Here is a 22525-nt window from a genome sequence, read left to right as displayed (position 1 = left end):
AAAATATCATTTGTCTTTCGATAGATATTTTTACGGCTACACATGTTCGGACATAGCTAGAGAAGTCTCCTCCAATGCTTAACTTTGTCAGGCCATCAAACATTGTTCCATTGAGTCAGCTTGCAGGAGGATGCTTCTACTTATACTTCTACAACAATTGTTGTGGCAATCATTGGTGTGGACCAAATGCCTAACACTACAAACATCATGTTTATTGTTGATGATCATGAAATTGAGAACACCTATAAGGTATTTGTAATAATTTAACTAAATTTTTTTCCTAAACTTCAAAAGCAGGTGCATGTGCTGGGTGATATGGACCTCTATCATGAGCTCAAATTGTCATGGTTTGTTGGGGGCATGCCAAGTCATATTTTCTACAATCTCTAAGGAACTAAGGATAAAAATGTGTTCAGGATTACACCCTCCACTATTGTCTTGAAAATTCTTAATGATACACCTTAGGACCATATATAGAAACAATTGCACTCTGTCTCATTCATATATAGAAAGAACTTCTTTAGGGTATGTCTTTCATGATGTTTTTTAGCGGTTCATAATGCATGTTTTGTCAATAGGTGTATGGCCACTTGATCCCTGAAAACCCTCGAACAATCTCTATTTGTTGTGGCTACCATATTTGCAAAAAGTTTAGGGTCGAGAAACAAATGCAAAATATTGGTTGGTGTCACCATTGCAAAAATGATGTAGCGCATGTGGTTTTTACCTTTTATCCTATGGTGATTTACCACAGGATAACACCATGAAGCAGAACCTAAACCCTCTTTGTGCTATGTGACAGATGCCACGTGTCATATGTCATGTATCCAAAGGATAGTGGTGTGTAACCCAAGTTTCAAGGCCTTGGACCACTGAACGTAGGAATGGTGCCAAACTTCCAAGCATGGAGCTAAGGAGTAATGGCACTAGGGCATGGAACAACTCTTGAGCATATAGCCCAAGGAGCAAAAAGACAGGAGCACGGAGCAACTTAAATCAGTCTTATAGCAATTAATATCCCAATGCCAGGACTAATATGCAAAACAGAGCTAAACAAAGTATTTTGGCATACTAGTGGCCTAATGCAAGGATATAGGTACCCCACCAACTAGCATGGTGTGGAGTTTAGGCTTAGACCCAAGTCAAAAAACAAGCACGCAAATGGGAGCTAAATTATGCCTCAGGTTGGTCTATTATACCCAACCTACCCACTATCCCTCCTATACATTTGGAACCCCTCTTGCCCTTTTGAGGAACACACACTTTGTGCTTTCACCCCAAGCTTCCCTTAGTATTAGGAGTTAGTCTTTGGGACAAGCTCAAAACTTACTAAATATGCAATATCCCTAGATTGTGAAATATCCTTAGATTGTGAATTTGGACACGAGATGAACACCATTGTGTTTAATTGTGTTTAGGACAATCTCTACATTCCGTAAATATGCCAAATGAGCAAATCTAGACACTTTCCATAAATATCATTTAAGACCGAAATGAAACTAACACAAAAGGCATGATAGCAAGGGTGTTTGGTAGATACAGTAAGCTATTATCTAGTGATATTAAGGGATTAGTCTCAATACGTGAGAGTTCTTGTCAAGCTAGTGTAAGACAGAGCAAACGAAAACTAAAAAGCTGGGCCAAGTATGCTTGGTTAAATAGACACTTAGAAATTCTGTCCTTATGCTCATCTGGCCAAGTACAGATGCAAAGTCCAATTTACTAACACTTGAACAAGAGGGATTGATAAAGGGTTTAGCAATACCGACTTCCTGCCATCGTGGCAATAAAGAAAGAGTGTTTGTAAGGACTTGTTGACAAGTAACTTTTGATACCTGAAGTCACATTCGCAACAAATGAATAAATTTTTTTCCAAAATTTGCAAATCCATGGCAAATTCTATCCACATAATGGCCACCCCCAAAACATTTGCATAGAGGACATTTATATGACCAAGCATATGGTCCCTCTGGTGTAGTATCTGGCAGCCTAGAAAGTTTGGCACTCCATCCTTAACCATCTATAATAATAAGGAGGGAGTGCCGAACTTTCTAGGCTGCCAGATCCAACTATGGCAGCAGTTTAATGAGGGGTAACTATAAAAGGGTTATTTCTTTAACCATGTCTTAGCGAATAATTGTGTTGATGTTTACTTCTAGCCAATAGGAGGCAGCTAATTGCGTGGGGCAAGAGAAGAAGGTGTTGCAACACATGTCATATGCAAAATGTTAACCAGCATTGATATTCCACCTTTTGCAATAAAGACTCACTAAAATCAAAAAGGCAAGTTCTAAAGTTAAGTGGAGAGTGTCTGCTATGACAGTGGGCCTAACTATTAGCACCTTCAGGTTGTGATTCATCCCTTGATTTAAACTTTTGCAAGCTATGGTGCATGCTTTTGCCAATCCTTGGCAATGGTGCCTCACATTTGTCCTAAATGCACAAATTCTTGCATGGTGCTCGTCTTTTCTTGTTGTGGTTGTTAGTTCATTGCCTATTCTTGGAATTGAGACAAGTTGCAATGACACTAAAGCCATTGTTGTAAGTGGATTTTCTTGTGATGAGATTGCATTTTCTCAAACTTCATATCAAGTCACTAGTGATAGAAAGATTTTGGGAGAGTCATTGAGATTGTAGGTATTTTTTTTTTCCCTCTTCTTCATTTTTATTCTGTTTTTTTTTTGTTTCTTTAGATTCAAGGCAGAGTTGCTTCAACAGTATGGTGGTGTGATGCCTCTAGCAACATGTCTAAACCACAAGCTAACAATCGACAAAGTAAACTATTCTCTTTTCAATAGAAGTTTTGAGAGTTCTTTTATGTTTTTTAGGTGGTGGCACAAGCTCTAGAGAATGCAAAAGTGAAAGAGTGAGATCTTGCAGCAGTAATTGTGGCAATTGGTCCTTGGCTTGAGTTTAGCTTGGATGGTAATATTCTTTGTGATCTTTCCATTGGGAAGATTATTTTAGGCATCACATTGAAGAATTGTTTAGCATGTAGTTGTTGGCATCAAAGGAGCAACTTACATGCTTCTCATTGTGGCAGATCCACATGGTCATTAGGATGGTAAGTTTTTTACTTTCTTTACCAAGTGAATTCAGGGTGTAGAGATTGAGTGTTGAGTGCTGGCCAGACTCTAATAGTAGGTTTTATCTTGCTATGGTGATGGAATTTTAATTTATTCAAATGGCAATGCATAGTGTTCTTGCTAATCTAACCAATGACAAATTGTACCCATGAGGTGATAAATTATGTACATCTTTGGTGGCATCACTAGATCAAAATCCAAATTGAGAGATTTGAATTCTATTTAATTGGGAAGTGGTGTTCATAGGAGGACTTGAAACAATCATCTTGGCCCAGAGATGACTCCGGTATGCTTTTGTTTCCATTTCTCACTTGCTCAGTCCTTGATCTTTGGTCCTTTGAATTGATCATGTTTAATAATCCCAATGGCTTTGCTAACCCTTACATGTATTACAACTACTACAACTACAACAATAAATAGATAAAAGGAGATCTGGCCGTTGAATGAGATCGGCGGGGCATATTTGAAACTGGGCCGTTGGATGAGATCCCGCGAGGGTTAGGTCTCCCGGGAGCTCGGGGAGCTCGCGAGAGGGCGCCATGGAACCGCCGAGCTGGAGATGGATCCATGGACGATGCCGCCGCGACGCTCGGCACCAGGAGAGCAGTCGTATTCGACATCGAGCAGCAGCCGCCGGCGCCGGCGCCGCGGCAAGATTTGCCCTCGTCCTCCTCGTTCCAGGTTCACCGATCCATTCTCAAGCGCCCCTCCAGGAGCATCCAAGAGGAAGGGCAAGAAGCAGGAGAAGCTCGCAATGGCGGCGAAAGCCCGTGGTCCGAGGAAGATTACGATCCTTACTATGGGCTGGGGATCAGGACCCGCCCCGATCTTCCAGTGCTACTCGTCTTCAACCTTATGGAGTCCCGCCGATTCAATACCTTCTCGTCCCCGACGCGCACGAGGCTGTTCTACACGGCGACGATCCTCGGGGGATCCATCATCGCCTCCTGCCTCGTCTTCTGCATCGCCCTCCTGGTATTCCAGCTCCGGGAGCGCCCGGAGCTCCCGATCGTGAGATTTAAATCGGTGCTCGTGAGCTATGGGAGGCTCTACCGCATCAAGCCAGAGGTGATCCGGCAGCAACAGGTGGAAGGCAAGGGGAACTATTTCGCTTACAAGTTGAACTTTCTGTGCGAGGTCCATATGAACATCACCAATTCAAACCGGCACCTCGACATGTTCCACCACTGGATCGAGACCACCGTGTACTACCATGGCACGCCCATCGCCGTGGATCGCATCGACAACATCCCGCATCCACGCCGTGGGATCATCCGGCCCGTGTTTACGGCGTTTGCGATCTCCCTGCCGCTCACTGTCGCCGTTGGAAACAAGCTCGACGAAGAGCTCCATGACCCGCGGCTCTCGTACAGTGGTCCTACTGGGGTATGCAGTGTCTTCTTCTCTTTTCTCTTTGTTTGATCCTGTAGTATCTCCATTGCAGTTGGCATTCGAGATCATCTTCCAGTCGGAGATCTCGCTGCTCGAGGCCCTGCGTCCGCTGCCATTTTCGTGGCGATGCCGGTGTTCAATCTTGACCGATCTTTTGCTGGACGGATTTAAGTGCCGCTGCTTGGACGCGAAATGGCGTCCACGAGAACACCTCAAACACTATCGTGTGCCATCTTGGCCCAGGGATGAGACGGGTACCCTTTTTTTGCTCAAATCCATGATCTTTGCTTTTCTTACTTCTCTACTGGCAGAAATTATCGAGAACAATTTTTCTTATCCTGACGATTACTACGATCCCAGTGTGAATTACTACGCCAATACCAATTCTTCCCATCCATACCTATACTATACATAAGTGGCAAGCTTTTCGCGAAGTTTCTTTTGATCAACAAGAAAAAAAGAAGATCAAAACAGCATCCTTGTTACTCGTTTCTATACTGATTTGTAATGAGTATTCCTACATTATCCAATTATTTTCTATTATGTGTTAGTTTTCCAATTTTATGCCATACCACTCACTTGGGGGGTTTGATCTCCTCAATCAGTTCTTGACTGGATATGTGACTGAAAAAAGAAAAGCATCAATCCAAAGAAAGAGGAAAAAGATGCACTTTAATGGATCAGAGTGGACTTCCCATTCATGATGAGTAAATCTTTGAAACTCTTGCCTTACATAATATCAATATAGAAGTACCTTTATATAAATTGTTAATTTTGTTGTTTCGAACATACACTTTAGTGTCATTCCTACTTATCACCATCACTTTATAGTGCTTGTGTGTTGCCATTTCATCTTTCAACATTTTATAAATAATTTTATGTGCATCAAATATGCCATAAGTGTATTGAATGCCAAAGACTGGCAAATACATAGCATCATCAATGTTTGCCCGCATCTTAACTCTAGCATGACCAACATTCTAGAAAAAATAGTTGAGTAGAGGTATTCCATAACAAGGTTATCACACCTGGTAAATTGCTCCCTTTATCTTTCCTTTCTAGCATCTTGAGGACCTTACCGCGCTTATTGAGCTTGGGATCTACTGAAACGTTGTTAGGAACTTGATGATTGCTTGTGGAATGTCAGGCTCATTGCTGTGTGTGCGAAATCAAAGAACACACATAAACCCAGAAACCATGATCAAATCATAGTTTTTATAGCAAGTCCTCTCGAAGGCGCGTCACAGCATGCAGCAATTGGCATCTCTTTTTCTTTGAAACAGCTTAACAAGCACCAGGTGATACGATTTGGACGTCCTGAAAAGCACTATATGCGTGAAAAGCAGAGACTAGAAAGGGACTTCTTAAGATTCCACATTTCATACGGCTAAAAATATTCGTTGATCCTTAGTGGATATTTCTGTGATATGCCAGAATATTCTATTTTATAAACAAACTAAAACACATAAGCTTTGATATTTGTAAGAACTCCTGTTAATATTGTTGCAAACATTATAATCTCAATTCTCTTACAAGGTATGTAGAAGAAGTTAACGCTACATAGAGGGAGGGAGAACAAAAAAGAGCTTAGCTCTCCTCCTAGACAAAGACGGTGCGCCCTCCTCTCCGGCTTTGCTTGTCATAGGCGGTGGTAAACTTCTCCACAAACTCGTTCATGGTGTTGGAGCACTTGGTGATGGTGGCCAGGTACGTCATGAGCAGCGTGTCGTTGTACTCCATCAGGAAATCGTCCTGGAACTTGGGCGAGTCGATGGCGGGCAGGCGGCGGACGAGGCTCGACACCTGCCGGAGGAGCGCATGCTCGGGCGGCGCATCCCCCTTCTGGATCGCGGCCAGGAGATGGTGGAGGACTTTGATCCGGCTGTGGAGCATCTTGATCGCGCTGTGCATCCCGGTGAGGTGCGCCGCCAGCTGCGTCGCGGCGGAGCTCCCGTCCGATGGCTTGATATGGGCGACGTGATCCACCGAGATCCTCTCCGCCTCCACCGTCTCGATCGTGTAGCTCGCCTTGACGAAGATGAGCGACGGCACCCCGTCGATGACATGGAGCTCGCTCTCGTAGATGGACAGCGGGAGCTCCTTGCGCGCGGGGTTGATCGCCGGGTTGAGGAGGAGGTAGACGGGGCTCTCGTTGATGTCCATGAGCGCCTTGTGGATCACCATGTCCGACTCGCGGATGTCCGCGCCGATGGAGTACCAGCCCAGGACGTCGTACTTGGGGAAGACCTTCTTGTACTGCTCCTGCTTGGTCTCCAGGAAGGGGCGATCCAGGGAATCCGTGGCGGCGTCGTGCTTGAGCTCGAAGCTGTTGAAGATCTCTACGTTGCGCCCGGCCTGGACGCCGATTACGCAGCCAAAGACGCGCAGGGGAGGGGGAATACCTGCGCTTCCAGTGGCCGCCGCCTGCGCCATCAGTCGCGTGTAGTGATCGGAGATGTTGACGATGACGAGCGGGTGGAGCTTGAAGGTGAGGCCGCTGCTGGACGACATCGTCCCCGCGCCGCTGCTCGACGCCATGGTATGCTAAGAACCCTAATCTTGGAAGAACCCTAAATGTCGAGGTATCTTTCTTTTGTTTGGGCGGGAGCTTCGTTTTATTTCGGTGAATGCTGCTAGATCGTGATGCTGTTTGGGATCCCTCTCCCCGTGATGCCGGCGCCGGATCGCGGGCACAGGAGCGTGTAAGGTACATTCGCTGGTCCTCTCCTGTTCTTGAGCTGTGGATCGCTGTTGCGTTGCTCAATCCCGCTCTCAATCTCCGCGATGCTGCGCGAGAATGCGTGGAATGCCGCCAGGATTTCGGGGTTGCTCGTCCAGTGCTCGTCGCCTGGGCGCTGTCCCAGGTATTCCTCCTCCTCTGGATGTGTCGAGAGAACTTCCAGTGTTGTGAGGAGCATGGCAGTCTCGGCCTTGGTCGGGATCACACTGAGAAAAAATCTCTCGGGGTTTTCTCGCATCTCTGCGTGTTCTTTGGTCCCTTCTTGCGGTATGAGCCTGTGTGTCTTGGAGGGGTGATTTGGGAGAAATCCTTGGTAAGCGTACTGTCCATAGTTTACTGCTGCATGGCGACCCGAGGCTGTCCAGATCAAAGTTGTGAGGAGGTTTTCCAAGTTGGCCTTAGAGTCTACGCCAGAGATCCATTTCTCGTGGCTCTTGTCTCCATGCCCGGTGCTTCTCACCTCGCTCCACCATTTCTGGAGCTCGTTATCTGCCTGGAGAGCTGCATCGCTCTTGTAGAAAATGTTTATAAACTCGTGCACCCAGCGTCTTATAGCGCTCCAAATCTCCAGTCCGTCGATAGCATACGGATAGTCCTCGATGGTCAGCTTAAGTCCGTGCTTTTCTTTCTCGTCCGGCACAGCCATGCCCCTGCAAGGCAACGTAAGTTCTACTGTTCTTCTTCCTTACTCTCTTTTCAGTAGTACCTCTTGATCAAATCAGCTGGCAGGCTTTGATCGTCAAAACTCCAGGAGTCGTATGCGGCCGAAGACATCTCAAACGAGTACTTTCCTGGCGAGAAGCTCTTTTCAATGACACCACCCGCGCTCGTAAGCGTCTTTCTTGCCAATGCATTCATCGCCAGCGTGTCCTTGAAATGTGGATCCAGCAAGAGATGCAGAGGGTGCATGGTGCTCAGATGTCGACGAGCCGCCAGTATGAAAGGTTCTAACACCGCGTGTGTATATGTCCTGCAGATGCCGGAGATTTGGAAAAAGTTACTCAGAGCGTCTCAACAGTGACCATTTACCAGTGGCTTACGACTTGATGGTACGTTGCATCGTTGCAAGCTGCGTGTGCTTTAGCAAGATCCCATAACCAGTCTTTTTTCTCGGCAGACAAGGGTGGCACAAACACCCTGTGACTACTTGTGTCCGGAGTTTGTGGTGGCAAGCTTAGCTCTATGGCAACTGGTTTAAGGAAGCCCTGCTTAGTTAAAAAGAAGATGGAACGAGACGCGTACGACTGGATCCCTTCTTGCGCATTGATCCTACTCAAAAATGGCATGAAGGTGTCGTAGTAGTCGACGCTGAGGAGTTTTCTTCCTCGGAGAGCCTGAGACAAAAGATTGAAAATTTTTGCACAGGACATAACGAACGGGATCACTGTACCGCTTGAACTGACAATCCCTCGAGCTGCTCTTCAATGTGCTCCGGTTTTAGAGAGGATGGTGCCCCGTATCTCGATGGATCAAGTCTGCTTTCAGGTATAAATGCCTGCATCACCAGAATTCTTTTTGTTTTCTTTTCTCTCAACTGATTCATCGTACCTTCATGCACGTAATTTTCAGCGCATGAACCCCCGCGATAGTCTGGCGAGCAAATTCCAAGTCGGATGACCAGGCCCACTCATCAGCTGAAACGCACAATTAAATGTGAAGGTCCTTTGGAGGTAGAAAAATTGCTTACTCGCAACGATTTGCGGGATTGGATATCTCAGCCAGCTTGTGTTCTTGCAGTCCTTAAAGTCATTCTGGACAAGGACGGTGTGTGGACTGTGTTTCTCCTCGTCATCCGCTGTCGTGGATGCTTCCACGCTCATGTTTTGGTGGTAAAGTTGCATAACTTCTTCGAATGATTTAAAACTCCTTCCGAAAACAGACTTTAACACCGGGAGCAGGCTATGTGCAGCTGCCTTGAGTTTCTCTTCGAACAAAGCACACTGTTTCCGCCTGCTGGGCCTGTCATCGCTTGGAACATAGAAATCTTTTCTTTGAGCTGGCATACTCTCGGCAGAAGGATCTGCAAGCCATTATGGTAAAGAAGCGACACTTGATAGAGCTGACTCACCTGATATTGCAGGACTCCTGCCTGTCCGACAGCGACGTGGATATGGATGCTCTCTGGATCCACCAAGAACGGGGCGAATCATATCCGGGCCTTTTTCAGGATTTCCGAGGTCGTTATACAGATCATAGTCATATATTCTATCCGACTCATGTCGTTCGCCTGTTCCATCTCCTCGCAGGTCTCGCAGCTCACGCTCTCGGAGCTCAGTCAATCCTGGTGGGGTATCGCTAGGAAGGTACACCTATACGCAAGTTACAAGTTGATCAACTTACAGGATGGATCTTTATGTTCCAGCTAACGAAACAGCTGTACCTCATTGCTAAAGAACACACGATCATTCTTATATTTGGAGGCGTTAAATACCCAGGAGTTGCATGGAAAGTGAAGGGCGGTGGCATCAGGTAGCTCGAGCTTTACGTACTTGAGATAAAACTCGTGCTTGTGGTGATTTCTAATCGCGAAGGCTCCAGGGATGCCGAACGACGTGTGGAGCTGGAATATAATCTCGTATTGGACGTCGTCAGGTACGAAACCATCCTTGGATAGAAACCAGTCACTCACTGCCACTTCCGGGCTCTGTTTGCAGTCCCCGGTTTCTGCATTATATAAACAAAGTTGAGAATTGAAAATGCAAGATTGAGCCTATTACCTGGATCGAGCTCGGTGCTCACAAGTTGCAGAGTCACCTTGTTGCCAAGCAGGTCCCCGATATCATCCGCAACATCGGCAGCCACATTGCCGAGCTCGAGTATGTGCTTCTTCTGAACGACTATGCGGCCTCTCACGACGAACTCCATTTTAGAAAAACAAAAGAAAGCCGGCCGGCAGCTTTATACAGTGATGGAACTCTTCTATCAAGAAACGTCGTCAGTTATATTATATAACATTTATGGAACTTTACGAAGGATGTTATATACAAGACACGAGAAAGCGATTCTCCAACGCTCGCGAACTACAAATTAGCTCTCTTCGCCAAAACTTTTACTCTCTCGAGCCGGTCATCCTATCAGATTGATACGCTATTCGGAACTCCTCTACCAGTCAGCCCGAGCCCCGACGATGGGCACAGCAGAGTGAAGGGCACCTCCGCCGGTCCTCTCCTGTTCTCCAGGCTCGGCTCTTCGTTCCTCAACTCGATATCGTCCTCGACGGCCTCCAGTCTCTGCGAGAAGCTCTCGAAGGCAGCCATCACGCGTTGGTCCGACGTCCATTTGGAGCTCGGCTGCTCCCCCAGGAACTCCTGCCCGGGCAGGTGGCTCGACAGCAGCTCGATCGCGCACAGCAGAGTTATAGTCTCAAGCCGGTTGGCCAGCGTCGAGCAGAAGAACTTCTCCGGGTCCTGGAGCAGCTCCTGGTGCTCCTCACTCCCGGCCTCGGGGATGAACCGGTGCGTGATGGTGGGGCGGTTTGGAGTGAAACCGGCGTAAGCAAACTGGCCGAAGTTCACGGCCGCGTGGTGGGCCGAGGCTAGCCAGATGACAGTCGTGAGAACCTCTTTCAACGCGGATTTGGTGCTCAGATCTTGCCAGCCTTCTTTCTTGTCAGCGTGGCCTATCTCGGTGATCTCCCTCCACCAGTTCTGGAGCTCCGTGTCCGCACAGACTGAAACGTCGTACATGTAGAAGATATTGACGTAGTCGTCCACCCAGGTTTGGATCGACGACCAGATCTCCAGGCCATCCACCGCATATGGGTAGTCTTCAATGCGGAGCTTGAGGCCGTGCTTTGCTGTGGGATCCCTGACAGCCATTCCTCTGCAAAGAAAAAATGAAGCTTGTTAAAAGGATTTCTTTTCTCTTTAGCTGATTCCTTACCGTTTGAGCAGATCAGCTGGCAGGCCTTGCTCGTCGAATCTCCACGAGCTCTTGTAGAAGAGGGAGCTGATCTCCAGCGTGTACTTCCCGGTGAAGAACGCTCTCTCGATGATTCCACCAGCGCAGATAAGCAGCCTCCGAGCTTCTGAGTTGATGGAGATGGTGCTCTTGAGGTGTGGTAGAAGCAGGCCTTTCACTGGGTGGAGGTCGCTCAGCTGCCTGTGCGTAGCGATGATGAAAGGCTCAAGCACTGCGTGTGTTCTCAACCTTTGGAAAGAAAAGAGGAGTGATTAAACGTTTTTGATCGAAAGCCTCGAACTTTGCTTCGTACCAGTGACTGATGGCCTGGTGATATGCTGCATCGTTTGTTGATGCGTGGACCTTGGCGAGCTCCCACAACCAATCTCTCTCGCCGGAAGTTTCCCCGGGAACGAACACTCTGTTGATGCAGTGAGCCTCCCCGGGCGATGGGAGGCTTAGTTCAATCGCCACCGGAGTCAGAGTTCCAGCATCTGTCAAGAAGAATATTGTCCGAGAGGCATAGGACTGGACTCCCTCTTGCGCGTTGATCTTCTCCAAGTAAGGCATGAAAGCGTCATGGTAGTCCAGGACAAACAATCTACTCGCTTCCAAAGCCTGCCACAGACGAAAAGACTAAAACCTTCAGCATCCAATGGTTTCACCACGAGTATCAAGCTTGCTACCTCGCTGACGCTCAAGCTTCCCAACTGGCTTTCGATGTGAGCTGCGTTTAGAGAAGATGTTTCCGATGGATCGAGTCGAGGAGGAGGAAACACCTGCGGCGATCGGACATTACATTAAACCTCCAGTCCTTGAAAGAAATTCGATAACATTGCCACATTGTAGTACCTTCAGGCATTCGATGGTAATAGGATTCAATCCTGCAATTGTCTGTCTTGCGAACTCGGAGTCGAGCATCCAGGCGTCGGGATGAGCTGCGAGAAACGCCCGTTAGCTGACATATACAAGTTTAAACTCCCTTCAAGCTATACCTCCAAGAACTTGCGGCAAAGGGAACTTCAAACAGCAGTTGTTGTCTGTTGTGCTACTTTCCTCCGGCTTTAGATTGAAGCCTTCGGTGAAGAGGCTTCTAAGCTCGCCGAAGTTGTCGAAGAAAGGCCTCGAGGCATAAGCCTTGTGAATTTCAGGAATGAGCTGGTAAAGAGACTGAACAGCATTATCTGCTGCACCACACTGCGTAGAGAAAGCAGGCGCCTCACCAGCTGGGAGATACAATTCTTTCTCGCTAGAAGCCGAGCTCTCAAAAGTGTTGTCTGCAGTAGAAGCACATATGTAGAGAGAGACACATCAATGCGGATTTACAAGTACCTGTGTTGGATGGCATGCGACCTGTTCGACACCTTCGAGGATATGGATAAGTGCTGGATCCTCCCAAAACTGGTCTCAGCAAGTCTGGATTGTAGTCAGGATTTCCGAGATCATTGTAGACGTCGTAGTCGTAGATGCGTTCGCCATTGACACGAACTCCACTCCCATTGCCTCGGATGCTTGCTAGCTCGCGCGTCCGAAGCTTCACCAACCCGGAAGGTGTGTCCAGTGGAAGATAAGCCTGCGCATTGCAACGTTTCGAGTGAGAAAAGTTTCCCATCAACAGGAAATAGTTTCTTTGCTACCTTGTTTGCAAAGAAAACACGCTGCTGCCCGTTTGAAATCCAAGTGTCGCACAAGAAACCAATGGTTGTTTTATTTGGCATCTCCAGGACTAGTGACTTCAGCAACATTGGCGTGCCATAGCCGCTGTTCACAAGAATTGCTCCAGGTTCACCAAAATCCTTTCGAACGAGAAACTTGACAGGACACTTGATATCACTCGCAGAAGGCGAAGAATCATGCAAGTGCCAGTCCACAGTTGCAATGTCGCTTAAAACTTCAAGTCGTGTGGCTGGAAAACATAAAACATGGAGGTCAGAAGTGAAAGGAGAGAGATATTCGAGCTCATACTGACCAGAGTCTGCCTTGGTGCTAATCAGCTGTAGCGTGATCGCTTGAATGCCCTCTTGCTCTTGTTTTTGGAAAGTTGCATAGCCTCGCAGCTCAACAGTGCTGGCGGAGCTGAGCGCCTTGAAGGCCTCGGCGAAGAGCTTCACAAAATGGCCATCCTGCGTCACAGGTGAGCTCCTTCTGTGTCCAACACCCGAGAAGTAGCTAAGTTGCGACCGCGTCATGACACTTCTTGCTGCCGGAGCCATCCGAGGAGAAAATCTCCTCCCCCCGTAGACAACAGCAGAAGACATCTGAAACGCCGCGGCCATGGCTCTACAAGAAGCAAGAGAAGAATCGCTACAACTTTGCTGAGCACTCGGAGATGCAATCTTTGCCGAGCAGCACTCGAGAATGTCAAGGCGCTAACACCGACGACTTTCACCGCAACGCGAGCAGGAGACCACTGCTGCTTTCACTGCGGCGAGATACCACAGCCAGAAGCAACAAGCTATTTATAAGCCCGACTTGAGAGTGACATGACATGAGAATCCTTTTAGGACCTTTCACCGCGCAGCAGAGGAGCTCATCTCCACTGCTGCAAATGACCACTGTTGCAATGGACGACACAATCAATGACATCTTACATTCCGGCAGAGATTTCTTTCTGCCACTCGACACCTTTGACCGACTCCACTCCGCCGGCTCACAAACAAACCGTCAGGTTCCCAAACCGCCGGACACTTCCTTGTGGTTAGAGAGATGGAAAAAGAGAAGAGCCGAAAGAAGAAAGAAGAAGGAAAGCAAATTGCCACGGAGGGGGGCGGATGGGCCCGACTGGACACCGAAATTCGACCGTGCACGATGCGGCACAAGTGACAAACCACGCTTGGACTATCGAAGGAATCCATAGCCAGCCTGTTGTTTGACGCTAGAGACTAAGACATCAAGCCGCTGTAGCTCTAAAAAGTCTTACCAGAGACGCGGAGCTCCAGTTGCGTGCGATCCTAGGATAGATCTAGCGCCTGGAAAACGCGCGCCGGTGGTTGATCCATCCGGGGCGCCGTCCGGGCCCCGAGCGGCGCCTGGGCGGGCGGGGCTACAAAAAAGCGACGAACCCTAAACCCTGGCGGGATATTCTTCAGTTGACCGTTGGGGGTGACGATGCCGTGACGTGGCGCCGTCGGGCTCGAGCCGTCCACGTGGCACAAGATCTGACGGCTGCGTTTGTGTCTTTTTGGGCCATTAGATTCATGAATGATCAACGCGAGGGGGGATCTCTATGAGTGATTTGCACGACCGCACTCCATTTTTGCTTTTTTAAATTTATTTTCTTCTTGGCTTTCAAGTTCTTCTTTGATGAGCGATTTGATTCTCATCGGTTTAGAATTTCTTTGGATTGTGATAACTGGCTTGTAAAGTCGTATAGGAGATTGACACGATAAAAGCAGCCATTGCTACAGGAGCTCTCTCGAGGTTTGGTATCGAGTTCGCATTACCGAATGGCGAGATTCGCGCCCATCGAAAAGAAATACTTGTCATCGTCACTCCGAATGATCGCACTCGCGAATGTCAAGGGAGCGCTCGCGAATGTGTTGCACTGTAAGAGAACGCGGAAGAAAAAAGAAAGAAATCCACGAAGAAAGAGGGAATGCGATCGCACAGAAAAGACGAGCTTTCTTGCTTGACAGAATCAAGTGCCAATGATCGGTGAGCAGAGCATGACAGCGCAAAAGCTCTCTCGATTTGTCAAAAACTTGAAACAGTCAAGTCTGGAAGAACACACGCGCACTGAAAAGCTCGAAGAAGCTTATCGTCGCATCATGGGAAACGAAAAAAGAGATTTTGACGCTTCGAGCAAATCGTTTCGATGGATTGCAACGAGACAAGTCAACGCACTCTTTACAGCAAATCAACCAGCGAAAAAATCGAAGAAAACTAGAAACAAACACCAAAAAAATCGTGATAGCATATCAAAGAGAGGAAGAAACAAGGAAAAAAAAAAAAAGAGAGGAAAGAGAAGAAGAGAAGTTTGAGGTACTAAGAAGTACCTCGAATAAGTAGCGAGGATGAAGCACTTGGAATCCATCCTCCAAAGATCGTGCTTTTCCCTGGCGACGGCGATGGCGATGGAGCGAGCGATGGTGGAAGCAAAGATCAGCTAAGAGCAGCAGGCCGATCTTTGCCCCGCCGCCCCGGCCCCCGGCCCGGTCCCCGGATCCGGCCGCGTGATCTGTATGTTACTGCTCGCCACCTCGGGCCGCGCAGCCTCGCTCTCCTCGAGCCTGCGCTTGATATCCCTGGCGATGGCGAAGAACGTCTCCTCTACATTCTGCCCGGTCTTGGCGCTCGTCTCGAAGAACCGGATCCCATACTCGTTGGCCAGCGCCTGGCCCTGCGCGGTGGTGACCGCCCTCTTGCTCTCGTCCATGTCCGCCTTGTTGCCCACCAGCACCCGGCTCACATTCTCGCTCGCGTTCTGCTCGATGTTCTTCACCCAGTTGCGGATGTTGTTGAACGAGGACTCGTCCGTCACGTCGTAGACGAGGATGATCCCCATGGCGCCGCGGTAGTAGGCGGTGGTGATGGTCCGGAAGCGCTCCTGCCCGGCCGTGTCCCACACCTGGAGCTTGACGCGCCGCCCGTCCAGCTCGATGGTCCGGATCTTAAAGTCGATGCCGATGGTCGTGATGAAGCTGGTGGTGAAGGAGTCGTCCGAGAAGCGCAGCAGCACGCAGCTCTTGCCCACGCCGCTGTCGCCGATGAGCAGCAGCTTGATGCGGTAGTCGTGGTCGGCGCCAGCGCCGGGCCTCACCGCCGAAGACATTATGCCCTCCTCCTCCTCCTCCTTCCTCCTCCTCTGGATGATCGATCGGTTCTTCTCGATCGGTTGCGATCGATTCCCTTTCCTAGCTCCTCCTAGATCTGGACCGAGATTGCGGGATTCCTGCTCGAAATACCTGGCCGCCGCGGACGGAATCCTCGCCGCTCCACGCTCCCACCGCGCGATCGATCAATCAATCAAAACCCTAGAGCACTGGAAGGCCCTATTCATGTCACTCGGCATAAAGTACGACGAAGCTGTACATCTCAAATTCCAGCCGTTGGATCCCGCTGATCCGACCGTCCGTTTGCCAATGGGCCTCGTCTTAGATGGCGGCAAAAATTAACATGCACAAACTTTGTCCTCTTATTTGGAGAAAACGTCGAGCAAACTACCTGGGATCCTCGTCCGGATCGCCTGCTACAAATCGGTGCTCTAGGAGCTGCGAGAAGAGAAGATCAAAACCAGGTAGAAGAAGAACACCAAACAAGGATAGAAAACCTGAGTTGCTGTTGGTCTCAATCTCGGGTCCATTTGGAAACACTGCTGGAGGAAGTCCTTGACACAGCCCGAGCCGTGCTCGGGGATTGGCGGCCCACTGCTCGCCTTTGCAATGTGGAAGATTGCGCTCCAAGTGTTGTCAATGTCCGGCCAAGGGTGCCTGAGAAGATTTCCAAACTTTAGTTTTGCCAGAAGGACACAAAGACGCTTGCTAGATACTTGAAGAACTAGAAGAACTTGGAAGCTGTGCGAGAGCGACGAAAAGGAAAGAGAGAAACCGATCGCACGAAACTTGAAGAACTATGGAAGAGCTAAAAAACCAAGGAACTTACTCTCGACACTTACATGGCTGTGAGCATTTCAATGACTGTGCAGCCGACGCTCCATATATCAGCACGGCGTCCGTAGCCGTCGCCCTTGATAACCTCGGGTGCCATCCAGAAAACCGAGCCCCGTATCGACTTGCATTCGTTCGTCACGGTAGGATCATGGAAAGCCTGTGGACAAAACTGACAAGTTAACTTCCGAGGGACGAAGAAGAAAGCCAATATTACATACCTTGGAAGCTCCAAAGTCGGCCAACTTAACCACGCCAATAGCGTCCACGAGAACGTTCCCTCCTTTGATGTCGCGGTGGACAATCCTGTTCTCGTGGAGGTACTGGAGGCCGAGCAGCAGCTGCCGGGTGTAAACTCGGACGAGAGGCTCACTGAACCGACCGAATCTCTCCAGCATGCTGTTCAAAAGCAAGAGGTGATATGAGAAGTTAAAATACGCAGCTTGCCTTTGGATTGATCCGCCTGAAACGTACTCGAGGAATATGTATAAGCTTCCACTTTGCTCGTCTTGCTCCATATTGATGTAGCCAACAATGTGCTTGTGCCTCAACTTCCTGTAAAGATTGATCTCTCGCTCCAGAGCTGCGAGATAGAAAGACTTTTCTTGTCCTTCGCCAGGATCAATCTTCAGCTGCTTGACAGCCATCAGCTCACCCGTAGACTGGTTGAGCCCGGAGAAGACCTGAGAAAATTCAGAGCTCCTTAGCAACACGTCTCAACAAACCTCGGATCTTAGCAAGAAAACATGAATTCCACCTTACTTTTCCATATGCACCCTCACCAAGAAGTTCTCCTTTAGTCCATTTGAATTTGCCCGTTGTCTTAGCTTCCGGTTGCGGGAACAGCTTCTCCGCAACACCTTGGCTCGACGACGGGCTCGTCTCCGGTACCGCTGCTCCTGCAGCTGCTGCTTGTTGTTGTGGCTGTTCCTGGCACTGTCCACTGCAGTTATCCTTCCCGCACCTTTGGCACTGAACTTTAGCTTTCTCAGGCACCGCTGTTTCATCAAGAAACTGCACGGATCTCCTCCTGGATCTCACACCAGTTTCACTGTCATTGCTCCGCGACGAGCACTCCGTTCTCAGTCCTGACTCCCGCTCCTCTTTGAGGTTTTCCCTGTCTTGGACACCTTTTCTCAGCCTCTCCTTCCTCTGTTCCATCACTCGCTGTATGTTCTTCGGGCTCTCGCTCCGAGGCGAAACTTTCTGCATTGTCGTCTCGACAAATCCATTCTCGCTGCAAGGTAGTGGCGGAACTGAAACTGGATTTTGGATCACCACCTTCGAACATCTAGTCGTCGGGCTCCGGCACTGGGTTGCGCTATCAGGCGTGGGACTGTCGAACTGAGTTTCCAGACTGCCAAACTTCTGGGCGATATTCGACTCGCTGCTGGAGCGCATCCGGCAAGTGAGAAGATGGCGAATCCGACTGTCATGCGTAAGCTGCACCGCAAGTTGGCCATCGTCAGTCTTATGGAACATGTTGGCACCAGCAACAAGTAAAAGCTTGATAACGCCCCTGCCCGAGAAAAGTTCATGAAACTTGCAAGCACGCAAAAGGTAAGAAATAAATGTTACCGGTGGCCTCCTGCTGCAGCGTGGTGGAGAGCGGTCCCTTTGCTTCTATCTTCGTAGTTTATGTCGGCACCAGCTGCCAGGAGCATTCGCACAATTTTCTCGTTCCCAATTGCGGCAGCAAGGATCAAGGGACTAACCTGTGAAGGAAAAGCTGGCCTTGTAACCATCAGCAGCGATCAGATATTCTTAAAGAATTAATATTCAACCTTGCAGCGAATATCTCACCTTTGAATTCGCACTATCGTCTGGACTGGCTCCCTGCCGGAGGTAGTAAGCAACCATATCGGGCTGCTGGGACGTAACAGCTTCTTCCAAAGATGAAGGAACTTCTGTGCAAAGAAGAAACACATTGCCTCAAAGCTTTCAAACTAGAGAGTGCTACCTTCAAACGGCCGTTCTATGTCTGGGATCACAATTTCTTTATGAGACTTGTTTGCCGCGTTTAGTTTGGAGTCCTCTTGCATCACGCTGGCTTTCGGAGGAAAACTATGTCTTCTTGTAAGCCGCGGGGATTCCATCTCTTGTGTTGGCGAACCAGATAACGGTCCTGGCTGCTCAAAACCAAGTTATACCTAGACAAAAGAAGGAAGGAAACGTTTGGTACCATGACAGCTTTTGGATCGTTGAAAGCCTGCTCGATTCCACTTCCCGGAGGTGTCGCTGGAGAAGACTTAGTGCTTGCTGGCGAAGGAGTAGAAGATTTAGAGGAGCTGCTGCTGTCACTGGAACGGTGCCAGGGACCACAGAACGGACTCGGAGACGGGGAGCTTGGAGTTCGAGGAAGAAAAACTCGGAGCTGCTTGTTTCGAATGGGAGGGCGAGCTCCGGAGGCATCCAACGCGTGGTCCGCCACCTCCTCCTCGAGGCAGCTCGGGTTCAACACTGGCGGGCTTGGCCGAGAACTGGAGATTCGAATCCCAGTGAAACAATACTCATGGACTTTCCCATCGTCTTCTTGGGACTTCGCGCTACTGTTCCCCGAGGAACTCATCTCCTCGGCAGTCTAAGTGATCATCAAGAGTAGTAGCCTGTGAAAGATAAACGCAGTGAAAACAAAGCAAAGAAAGATAACGTTCTCAAAAAGTTTACCTCTTGAAAAGGCGCTCACAACGATAATGCAGCGAGGACTACACGCACACGCGCACGCACGCCAAGTTCTCTCCGTCGACGTCACCTGACGGGTTTCATGTGAAAGACCGGTGGCCGTTGGCTACCAGGAGCGCTTTCCAAGATGGAATCACACAAAATCAACGGCAAAAGAGATTGAAACCGGGATACCATCCGTTACGAAAAAACAAAACGAAAACTGGTAACTGAACAAAGAAGATGGAATAAACAAGGAGAAAAAAAAGGATAGGATACATACATTTCTATGTGGTTGACGATACCAGCCTGCATCTAATGATACCAGCAGCTCCACCGTAACACACCCAGCCAGCGCTGCTCTTGTTCGGGTTCCACTTGACCCTGTGAACTGCCACTAGCTTTGAAGGCATCTCTTCCACCGTGTTTGGAGGTTGCACGGCTTTACCGCTGGTATCCAAGGCACTATCTAAAATCTCTTCCTTGCAAACCAACGCTCCTGCCTGTCCTGCTCCTCCAGCCGGTGTTTGAGGTTCTTCCAAGTCCATTGGCCCGGGAAATCCTTCGGTTTCTTCCACGTTTACTACCGGACTGTCGGCACTGGGAGCGTTTTTTTTCCTCCCCCTCTTTCCCTTTTTCTTGTTTGGGCTGTCTGCTGTAGGTGGTAAAAGACCTGCAGCTATGCTGCTTGCTCTCATTTCCTGGTTGACACTAACGGTAAATCCCCGTTTGGACCTCGGTGTGAAGCTCCATTCCGTGAGTGACCTTTTCATTTGAACGGGCCCCTGGAAATCCTGAGAAACTATGACTAATGCCTTCTTCTCCCTGTTCACTGCGAAGGCACCACATAGGTAGTGAGGTTCCCTGTAGCGTGTACCTCCTTTCTCTATTGCTTTTTCACTTAGCTGTAAGCAGACAAAGTAAATCTGTGCGTGAAATTTAGAAAAGATAGCTACCTCAAAGTGAATAACCGATCCATCAGCACTGCAATATGCTACAAAGCCTGCATATCTCAAAATAAGAAATATAAAAAACGTAACCATAAAACGTACCTGTATTCCGGCACACTTGAATGTTCCAAATTGCAAAAGAGGAGCAGTAGTAAGATTGCACCCCTTGAGCTTGAGTCCCTGTGAAAGGCTTCCCTGTAACAGGTGTATCAGACAGAGCGTTGTTTAAACTGATGGTCCGCAGCGTCCCATCGTCCAAGGTCACCAAGATACATCTGAAAACTTTGCATGTTAGCATGCTTCTCAACAGTAGGAAAATACTACCTTGGCACTTCAAGCCAATCCATGCATAAAATCTGTCCTCTAGACAGTCTCAGTTCCCACAACGGCCGAAAAGGATCCCTACAAAAGTTAAAAAGAGCTCAAAACAAATCAAAGCGAGGAACCATTACCTTAGATCCCAAAACTTCAAGTGACCGCTGTGGCCACCGGTCGCAACTATGTGTTCCCCCTCGATACCACTGTTCAAAAGCTTGTCAGATGAATATAAAAGCAGTAACAAATACCTGTGAGAAGGTGCCCATGCTATGGTACGCAAAGCAAAACTATCCGCTATGAAAAACAATAGAGGCCGAGTTTCTGCAATCCCCTACTGTTAATAACATCCTAAATGTAGCAAAATACTCACCCTCGTTGGCGTTAGTAGGAGTGAATTTCCAGAGTGCAACCTGTAAACGGTGTAAGTAAAAAGACTACAATCGCATGGCGAATTACCGTCCCGTCATGGCAACCGGCGAGGAGCAAGTCATGTGGAGACGAGGTTGACCACTCAAGAGTCAGCGGAATACTGCAAAAGATAAATCAGTGGCGTTTGTAGATTATCGTCACATCCACTTACAATACCTCTTTTGACCACCGCTTCTCAGCTCCGAGCATTTGAATACCGGCGCCATGGAAACGACCATAGGAACACCCTTGGAATCCAAAGTCTCAAATACCTTCGGCAATGGCACGTCAAACCTGAGATCAGGCGTTAGAAAGTTTCGCAGAAGAGATAGCCAACAAGCACTTACACTTGCAACGACCCGTCACCTAGTGCTAGCGCAAGAAAACCAAGGCGTAGAAATTCCCGGTCTTGATAGTTGGCAACGGCATTCCTTCCTTCTGCTGGTTGCCACTTTGCATCCCACGTAACTCCACCTTCGTGTGCTATAGCTAGAGCCATCTTTGGAAGTTCCAGATCTCTTGACCGCCGTCCTGGTCGTTTTGTTCTGGCACTGTCTTTCATTCTGGAGAGTCCCTTGGGAGTTGCCCCCCTGCCACCTCTTCCCCTTCCACGCCTCCCTCTCCCTCTCCCTCTCCCTCTCCCTCTGCCCCTTCCACCGTCACCTTCGTAAACCACTTCCACATCCATTTCTTCCGTCTCCTCGAGTAGATGTTCTGGCTGCGCGTGAGCACCGACCGGATCGGGTTCTGTGCCATCACTGTCTTGTGTTCCATCGTTAGAAAGTTCGTCGGCTTCCGCTGTGAAGCTGTAGGCCCAAACCTGAACCAAGGCCTTTCCAGACAAAGGCTCACCGAGTTTGTGATATTCTGACAATGGCTGTCCAAACCTCCTGGGAGTCAATGATGCAGGATGGGCTCCAACAGCCAAATACTGCAGAAAAAAACGAAGGTAACGAAGTCCAACACAAATGAAAGGATTAGACCTCTTTCTCAGAACCATCTTGCAAGATCTTCCAACCTGGCCGCTGCGGACACCAGTCTAAGCACCAGACAGAACCTCCGACGTGCGAAACAAACTCGTCAGTATTCTCGACGCCAGGCTTCTACGCAACAGAACAACAAATAAGTCCTTGCAAACTTGATCAAAAGAAGAAACATGCTTTTGGAGTCAGCGCCGAAGCAAAGAGAGGAAGTTGAAACTCATCCGAGTTTGTGGCTCCATCTCCGGAGTTAAAATCAACCTTCGGCGAAAAACTGGCATACTTGCAATCGGATTGCCAAAACCTGGTGAAAAAAATACTTAGAACAACACTGAAACATCGTAGCAATAGGAGAGAACGAGACTCACTCGGACACTTGAATTTCGGACGTCCATTGCCTCGCAACTTCCTCCAGTTCCTCCCTGATTTGCTTGAAAGACTCGTCCTCCTCCGGATTCTCCAAGCCAGAGTCTCGCCTCCTCCT

At 48.7% G+C, this 22525-nt stretch overlaps 8 protein-coding genes across 11 annotated transcripts; 2 read left to right on the top strand and 6 right to left on the bottom strand.

Moving 5' to 3' along the window:
• The first annotated feature begins 3653 nt into the window (after positions 1-3653).
• On the top strand, positions 3654-5001 carry LOC9634989. The gene is made up of 3 exons (XM_002967225.2): positions 3654-4472; positions 4531-4732; positions 4790-5001. Exons 1-3 carry the CDS (start codon positions 3654-3656, stop codon positions 4891-4893), a joined length of 1125 nt encoding a protein of 374 aa, XP_002967271.1. The 3' UTR covers positions 4894-5001.
• Positions 5002-5928: 927 nt separating this feature from the next.
• Positions 5929-7033, bottom strand: LOC9634988 (COP9 signalosome complex subunit 6a). Its single transcript, XM_002966859.2, has one exon. It carries the CDS (start codon positions 7014-7016, stop codon positions 6078-6080), a length of 939 nt encoding a protein of 312 aa, XP_002966905.2. The 5' UTR covers positions 7017-7033; the 3' UTR covers positions 5929-6077.
• Positions 7034-7111: 78 nt separating this feature from the next.
• Positions 7112-8636, bottom strand: LOC9634987 (lipoxygenase 3, chloroplastic). Its single transcript, XM_024671779.1, has 3 exons — positions 8248-8636; positions 7925-8188; positions 7112-7868 (listed from the first exon to the last, which is right to left on the bottom strand). Exons 1-3 carry the CDS (start codon positions 8586-8588, stop codon positions 7112-7114), a joined length of 1362 nt encoding a protein of 453 aa, XP_024527547.1. The 5' UTR covers positions 8589-8636.
• A 326-nt stretch (positions 8637-8962) lies between these two features.
• Positions 8963-9832, top strand: LOC112345326. Its single transcript, XM_024671778.1, has 6 exons — positions 8963-9047; positions 9098-9253; positions 9299-9395; positions 9465-9521; positions 9581-9687; positions 9757-9832. Exons 2-6 carry the CDS (start codon positions 9120-9122, stop codon positions 9830-9832), a joined length of 471 nt encoding a protein of 156 aa, XP_024527546.1. The 5' UTR covers positions 8963-9047; positions 9098-9119.
• Positions 9833-10153: 321 nt separating this feature from the next.
• On the bottom strand, positions 10154-14150 carry LOC9634986 (linoleate 9S-lipoxygenase). Of its 2 annotated transcripts, none has more exons than XM_024672242.1 (10): positions 14039-14150; positions 13088-13993; positions 12756-13024; positions 12451-12691; positions 12114-12395; positions 11971-12056; positions 11805-11897; positions 11432-11736; positions 11101-11367; positions 10154-11040 (listed from the first exon to the last, which is right to left on the bottom strand). In XM_024672242.1, the coding sequence occupies exons 2-10, from the start codon at positions 13392-13394 to the stop codon at positions 10293-10295; spliced, it is 2598 nt and encodes an 865-aa protein (XP_024528010.1). In that variant the 5' UTR covers positions 13395-13993; positions 14039-14150; the 3' UTR covers positions 10154-10292. The 2 variants fall into 2 exon arrangements, with proteins under 2 accessions (XP_024528010.1, XP_002966903.1); XM_002966857.2 differs by having other exon boundaries at positions 13088-13398.
• Positions 14151-14719: 569 nt separating this feature from the next.
• LOC9634985 (ras-related protein RABE1c) lies at positions 14720-16105 on the bottom strand. The gene has a single exon (XM_002966856.2). The coding sequence runs from the start codon at positions 15887-15889 to the stop codon at positions 15224-15226; it is 666 nt and encodes a 221-aa protein (XP_002966902.1). The 5' UTR covers positions 15890-16105; the 3' UTR covers positions 14720-15223.
• Positions 16106-16146: 41 nt separating this feature from the next.
• Positions 16147-19564, bottom strand: LOC9631725 (mitogen-activated protein kinase kinase kinase YODA). Of its 2 annotated transcripts, XM_024671835.1 has the most exons (11): positions 19392-19564; positions 18907-19330; positions 18685-18853; positions 18528-18631; positions 18303-18439; positions 17487-18243; positions 17172-17407; positions 16946-17123; positions 16733-16884; positions 16388-16547; positions 16147-16328 (listed from the first exon to the last, which is right to left on the bottom strand). In XM_024671835.1, exons 2-11 carry the CDS (start codon positions 19291-19293, stop codon positions 16278-16280), a joined length of 2331 nt encoding a protein of 776 aa, XP_024527603.1. In that variant the 5' UTR covers positions 19294-19330; positions 19392-19564; the 3' UTR covers positions 16147-16277. The 2 variants fall into 2 exon arrangements, with proteins under 2 accessions (XP_024527603.1, XP_024527604.1); XM_024671836.1 differs by lacking the exon at positions 19392-19564 and having other exon boundaries at positions 18685-18849; positions 18907-18970.
• Positions 19565-19612: 48 nt separating this feature from the next.
• LOC112345349 lies at positions 19613-21666 on the bottom strand. Of its 2 annotated transcripts, none has more exons than XM_024671837.1 (10): positions 21409-21666; positions 21239-21355; positions 21110-21182; positions 21024-21063; positions 20902-20974; positions 20788-20856; positions 20660-20737; positions 20438-20610; positions 20342-20388; positions 19613-20290 (listed from the first exon to the last, which is right to left on the bottom strand). In XM_024671837.1, exons 1-10 carry the CDS (start codon positions 21621-21623, stop codon positions 19673-19675), a joined length of 1503 nt encoding a protein of 500 aa, XP_024527605.1. In that variant the 5' UTR covers positions 21624-21666; the 3' UTR covers positions 19613-19672. The 2 variants fall into 2 exon arrangements, with proteins under 2 accessions (XP_024527605.1, XP_024527606.1); XM_024671838.1 differs by having other exon boundaries at positions 21234-21355; positions 21409-21525.
• Between the last annotated feature and the right edge of the window lie 859 nt (positions 21667-22525).

The sequence above is a fragment of the Selaginella moellendorffii genome, unplaced genomic scaffold (assembly GCF_000143415.4).
Source record: "Selaginella moellendorffii unplaced genomic scaffold, v1.0 SELMOscaffold_8, whole genome shotgun sequence".
Classification (NCBI taxonomy): domain Eukaryota; kingdom Viridiplantae; phylum Streptophyta; class Lycopodiopsida; order Selaginellales; family Selaginellaceae; genus Selaginella; species Selaginella moellendorffii.
Note: the sequence above shows the minus strand (reverse complement) of the source record. Positions and strands in the feature narration are given on the sequence as shown.

What these genes read in the sequence shown, in the direction of transcription:
- LOC112345326 (XM_024671778.1), top strand. Translation starts at nt 9,120, where the DNA reads ATGTGCAGCTGCCTTGAGTTTCTCTTCGAACAAAGCACACTGTTTCCG. An exon ending in CCTTTTTCAGGATTTCCGAG is followed by an intron (nt 9,396 to 9,464) that starts GTCGTTATACAG and finishes ATCTCCTCGCAG; the next exon opens with GTCTCGCAGCTCACGCTCTC. An exon ending in GTGAAGGGCGGTGGCATCAG is followed by an intron (nt 9,688 to 9,756) that starts GTAGCTCGAGCT and finishes CGAAGGCTCCAG; the next exon opens with GGATGCCGAACGACGTGTGG.
- LOC9631725 (XM_024671835.1), bottom strand. Translation starts at nt 19,293, where the DNA reads ATGAGTTCCTCGGGGAACAGTAGCGCGAAGTCCCAAGAAGACGATGGG. An exon ending in ACGATCCAAAAGCTGTCATG is followed by an intron (nt 18,854 to 18,906) that starts GTACCAAACGTT and finishes GGTTTTGAGCAG; the next exon opens with CCAGGACCGTTATCTGGTTC. An exon ending in GTGAGGGTGCATATGGAAAA is followed by an intron (nt 17,408 to 17,486) that starts GTAAGGTGGAAT and finishes GAATTTTCTCAG; the next exon opens with GTCTTCTCCGGGCTCAACCA.
- LOC9634989 (XM_002967225.2), top strand. Translation starts at nt 3,654, where the DNA reads ATGGACGATGCCGCCGCGACGCTCGGCACCAGGAGAGCAGTCGTATTC. An exon ending in CGTACAGTGGTCCTACTGGG is followed by an intron (nt 4,473 to 4,530) that starts GTATGCAGTGTC and finishes TCTCCATTGCAG; the next exon opens with TTGGCATTCGAGATCATCTT. An exon ending in TTGGCCCAGGGATGAGACGG is followed by an intron (nt 4,733 to 4,789) that starts GTACCCTTTTTT and finishes CTCTACTGGCAG; the next exon opens with AAATTATCGAGAACAATTTT.
- LOC9634985 (XM_002966856.2), bottom strand. Translation starts at nt 15,889, where the DNA reads ATGTCTTCGGCGGTGAGGCCCGGCGCTGGCGCCGACCACGACTACCGC.
- LOC9634988 (XM_002966859.2), bottom strand. Translation starts at nt 7,016, where the DNA reads ATGGCGTCGAGCAGCGGCGCGGGGACGATGTCGTCCAGCAGCGGCCTC.
- LOC112345349 (XM_024671837.1), bottom strand. Translation starts at nt 21,623, where the DNA reads ATGAAAGACAGTGCCAGAACAAAACGACCAGGACGGCGGTCAAGAGAT. An exon ending in GCATGGGCACCTTCTCACAG is followed by an intron (nt 20,857 to 20,901) that starts GTATTTGTTACT and finishes GCTTTTGAACAG; the next exon opens with TGGTATCGAGGGGGAACACA. An exon ending in GATCGGTTATTCACTTTGAG is followed by an intron (nt 20,291 to 20,341) that starts GTAGCTATCTTT and finishes GTCTGCTTACAG; the next exon opens with CTAAGTGAAAAAGCAATAGA.
- LOC9634986 (XM_024672242.1), bottom strand. Translation starts at nt 13,394, where the DNA reads ATGGCCGCGGCGTTTCAGATGTCTTCTGCTGTTGTCTACGGGGGGAGG. An exon ending in TTTGCCGCAAGTTCTTGGAG is followed by an intron (nt 12,057 to 12,113) that starts GTATAGCTTGAA and finishes CGTTTCTCGCAG; the next exon opens with CTCATCCCGACGCCTGGATG. An exon ending in CACCAGGCCATCAGTCACTG is followed by an intron (nt 11,368 to 11,431) that starts GTACGAAGCAAA and finishes TTCTTTCCAAAG; the next exon opens with GTTGAGAACACACGCAGTGC.
- LOC9634987 (XM_024671779.1), bottom strand. Translation starts at nt 8,588, where the DNA reads ATGTCCTGTGCAAAAATTTTCAATCTTTTGTCTCAGGCTCTCCGAGGA. An exon ending in CATCAAGTCGTAAGCCACTG is followed by an intron (nt 8,189 to 8,247) that starts GTAAATGGTCAC and finishes CGGCATCTGCAG; the next exon opens with GACATATACACACGCGGTGT. An exon ending in CCAGCTGATTTGATCAAGAG is followed by an intron (nt 7,869 to 7,924) that starts GTACTACTGAAA and finishes GTTGCCTTGCAG; the next exon opens with GGGCATGGCTGTGCCGGACG.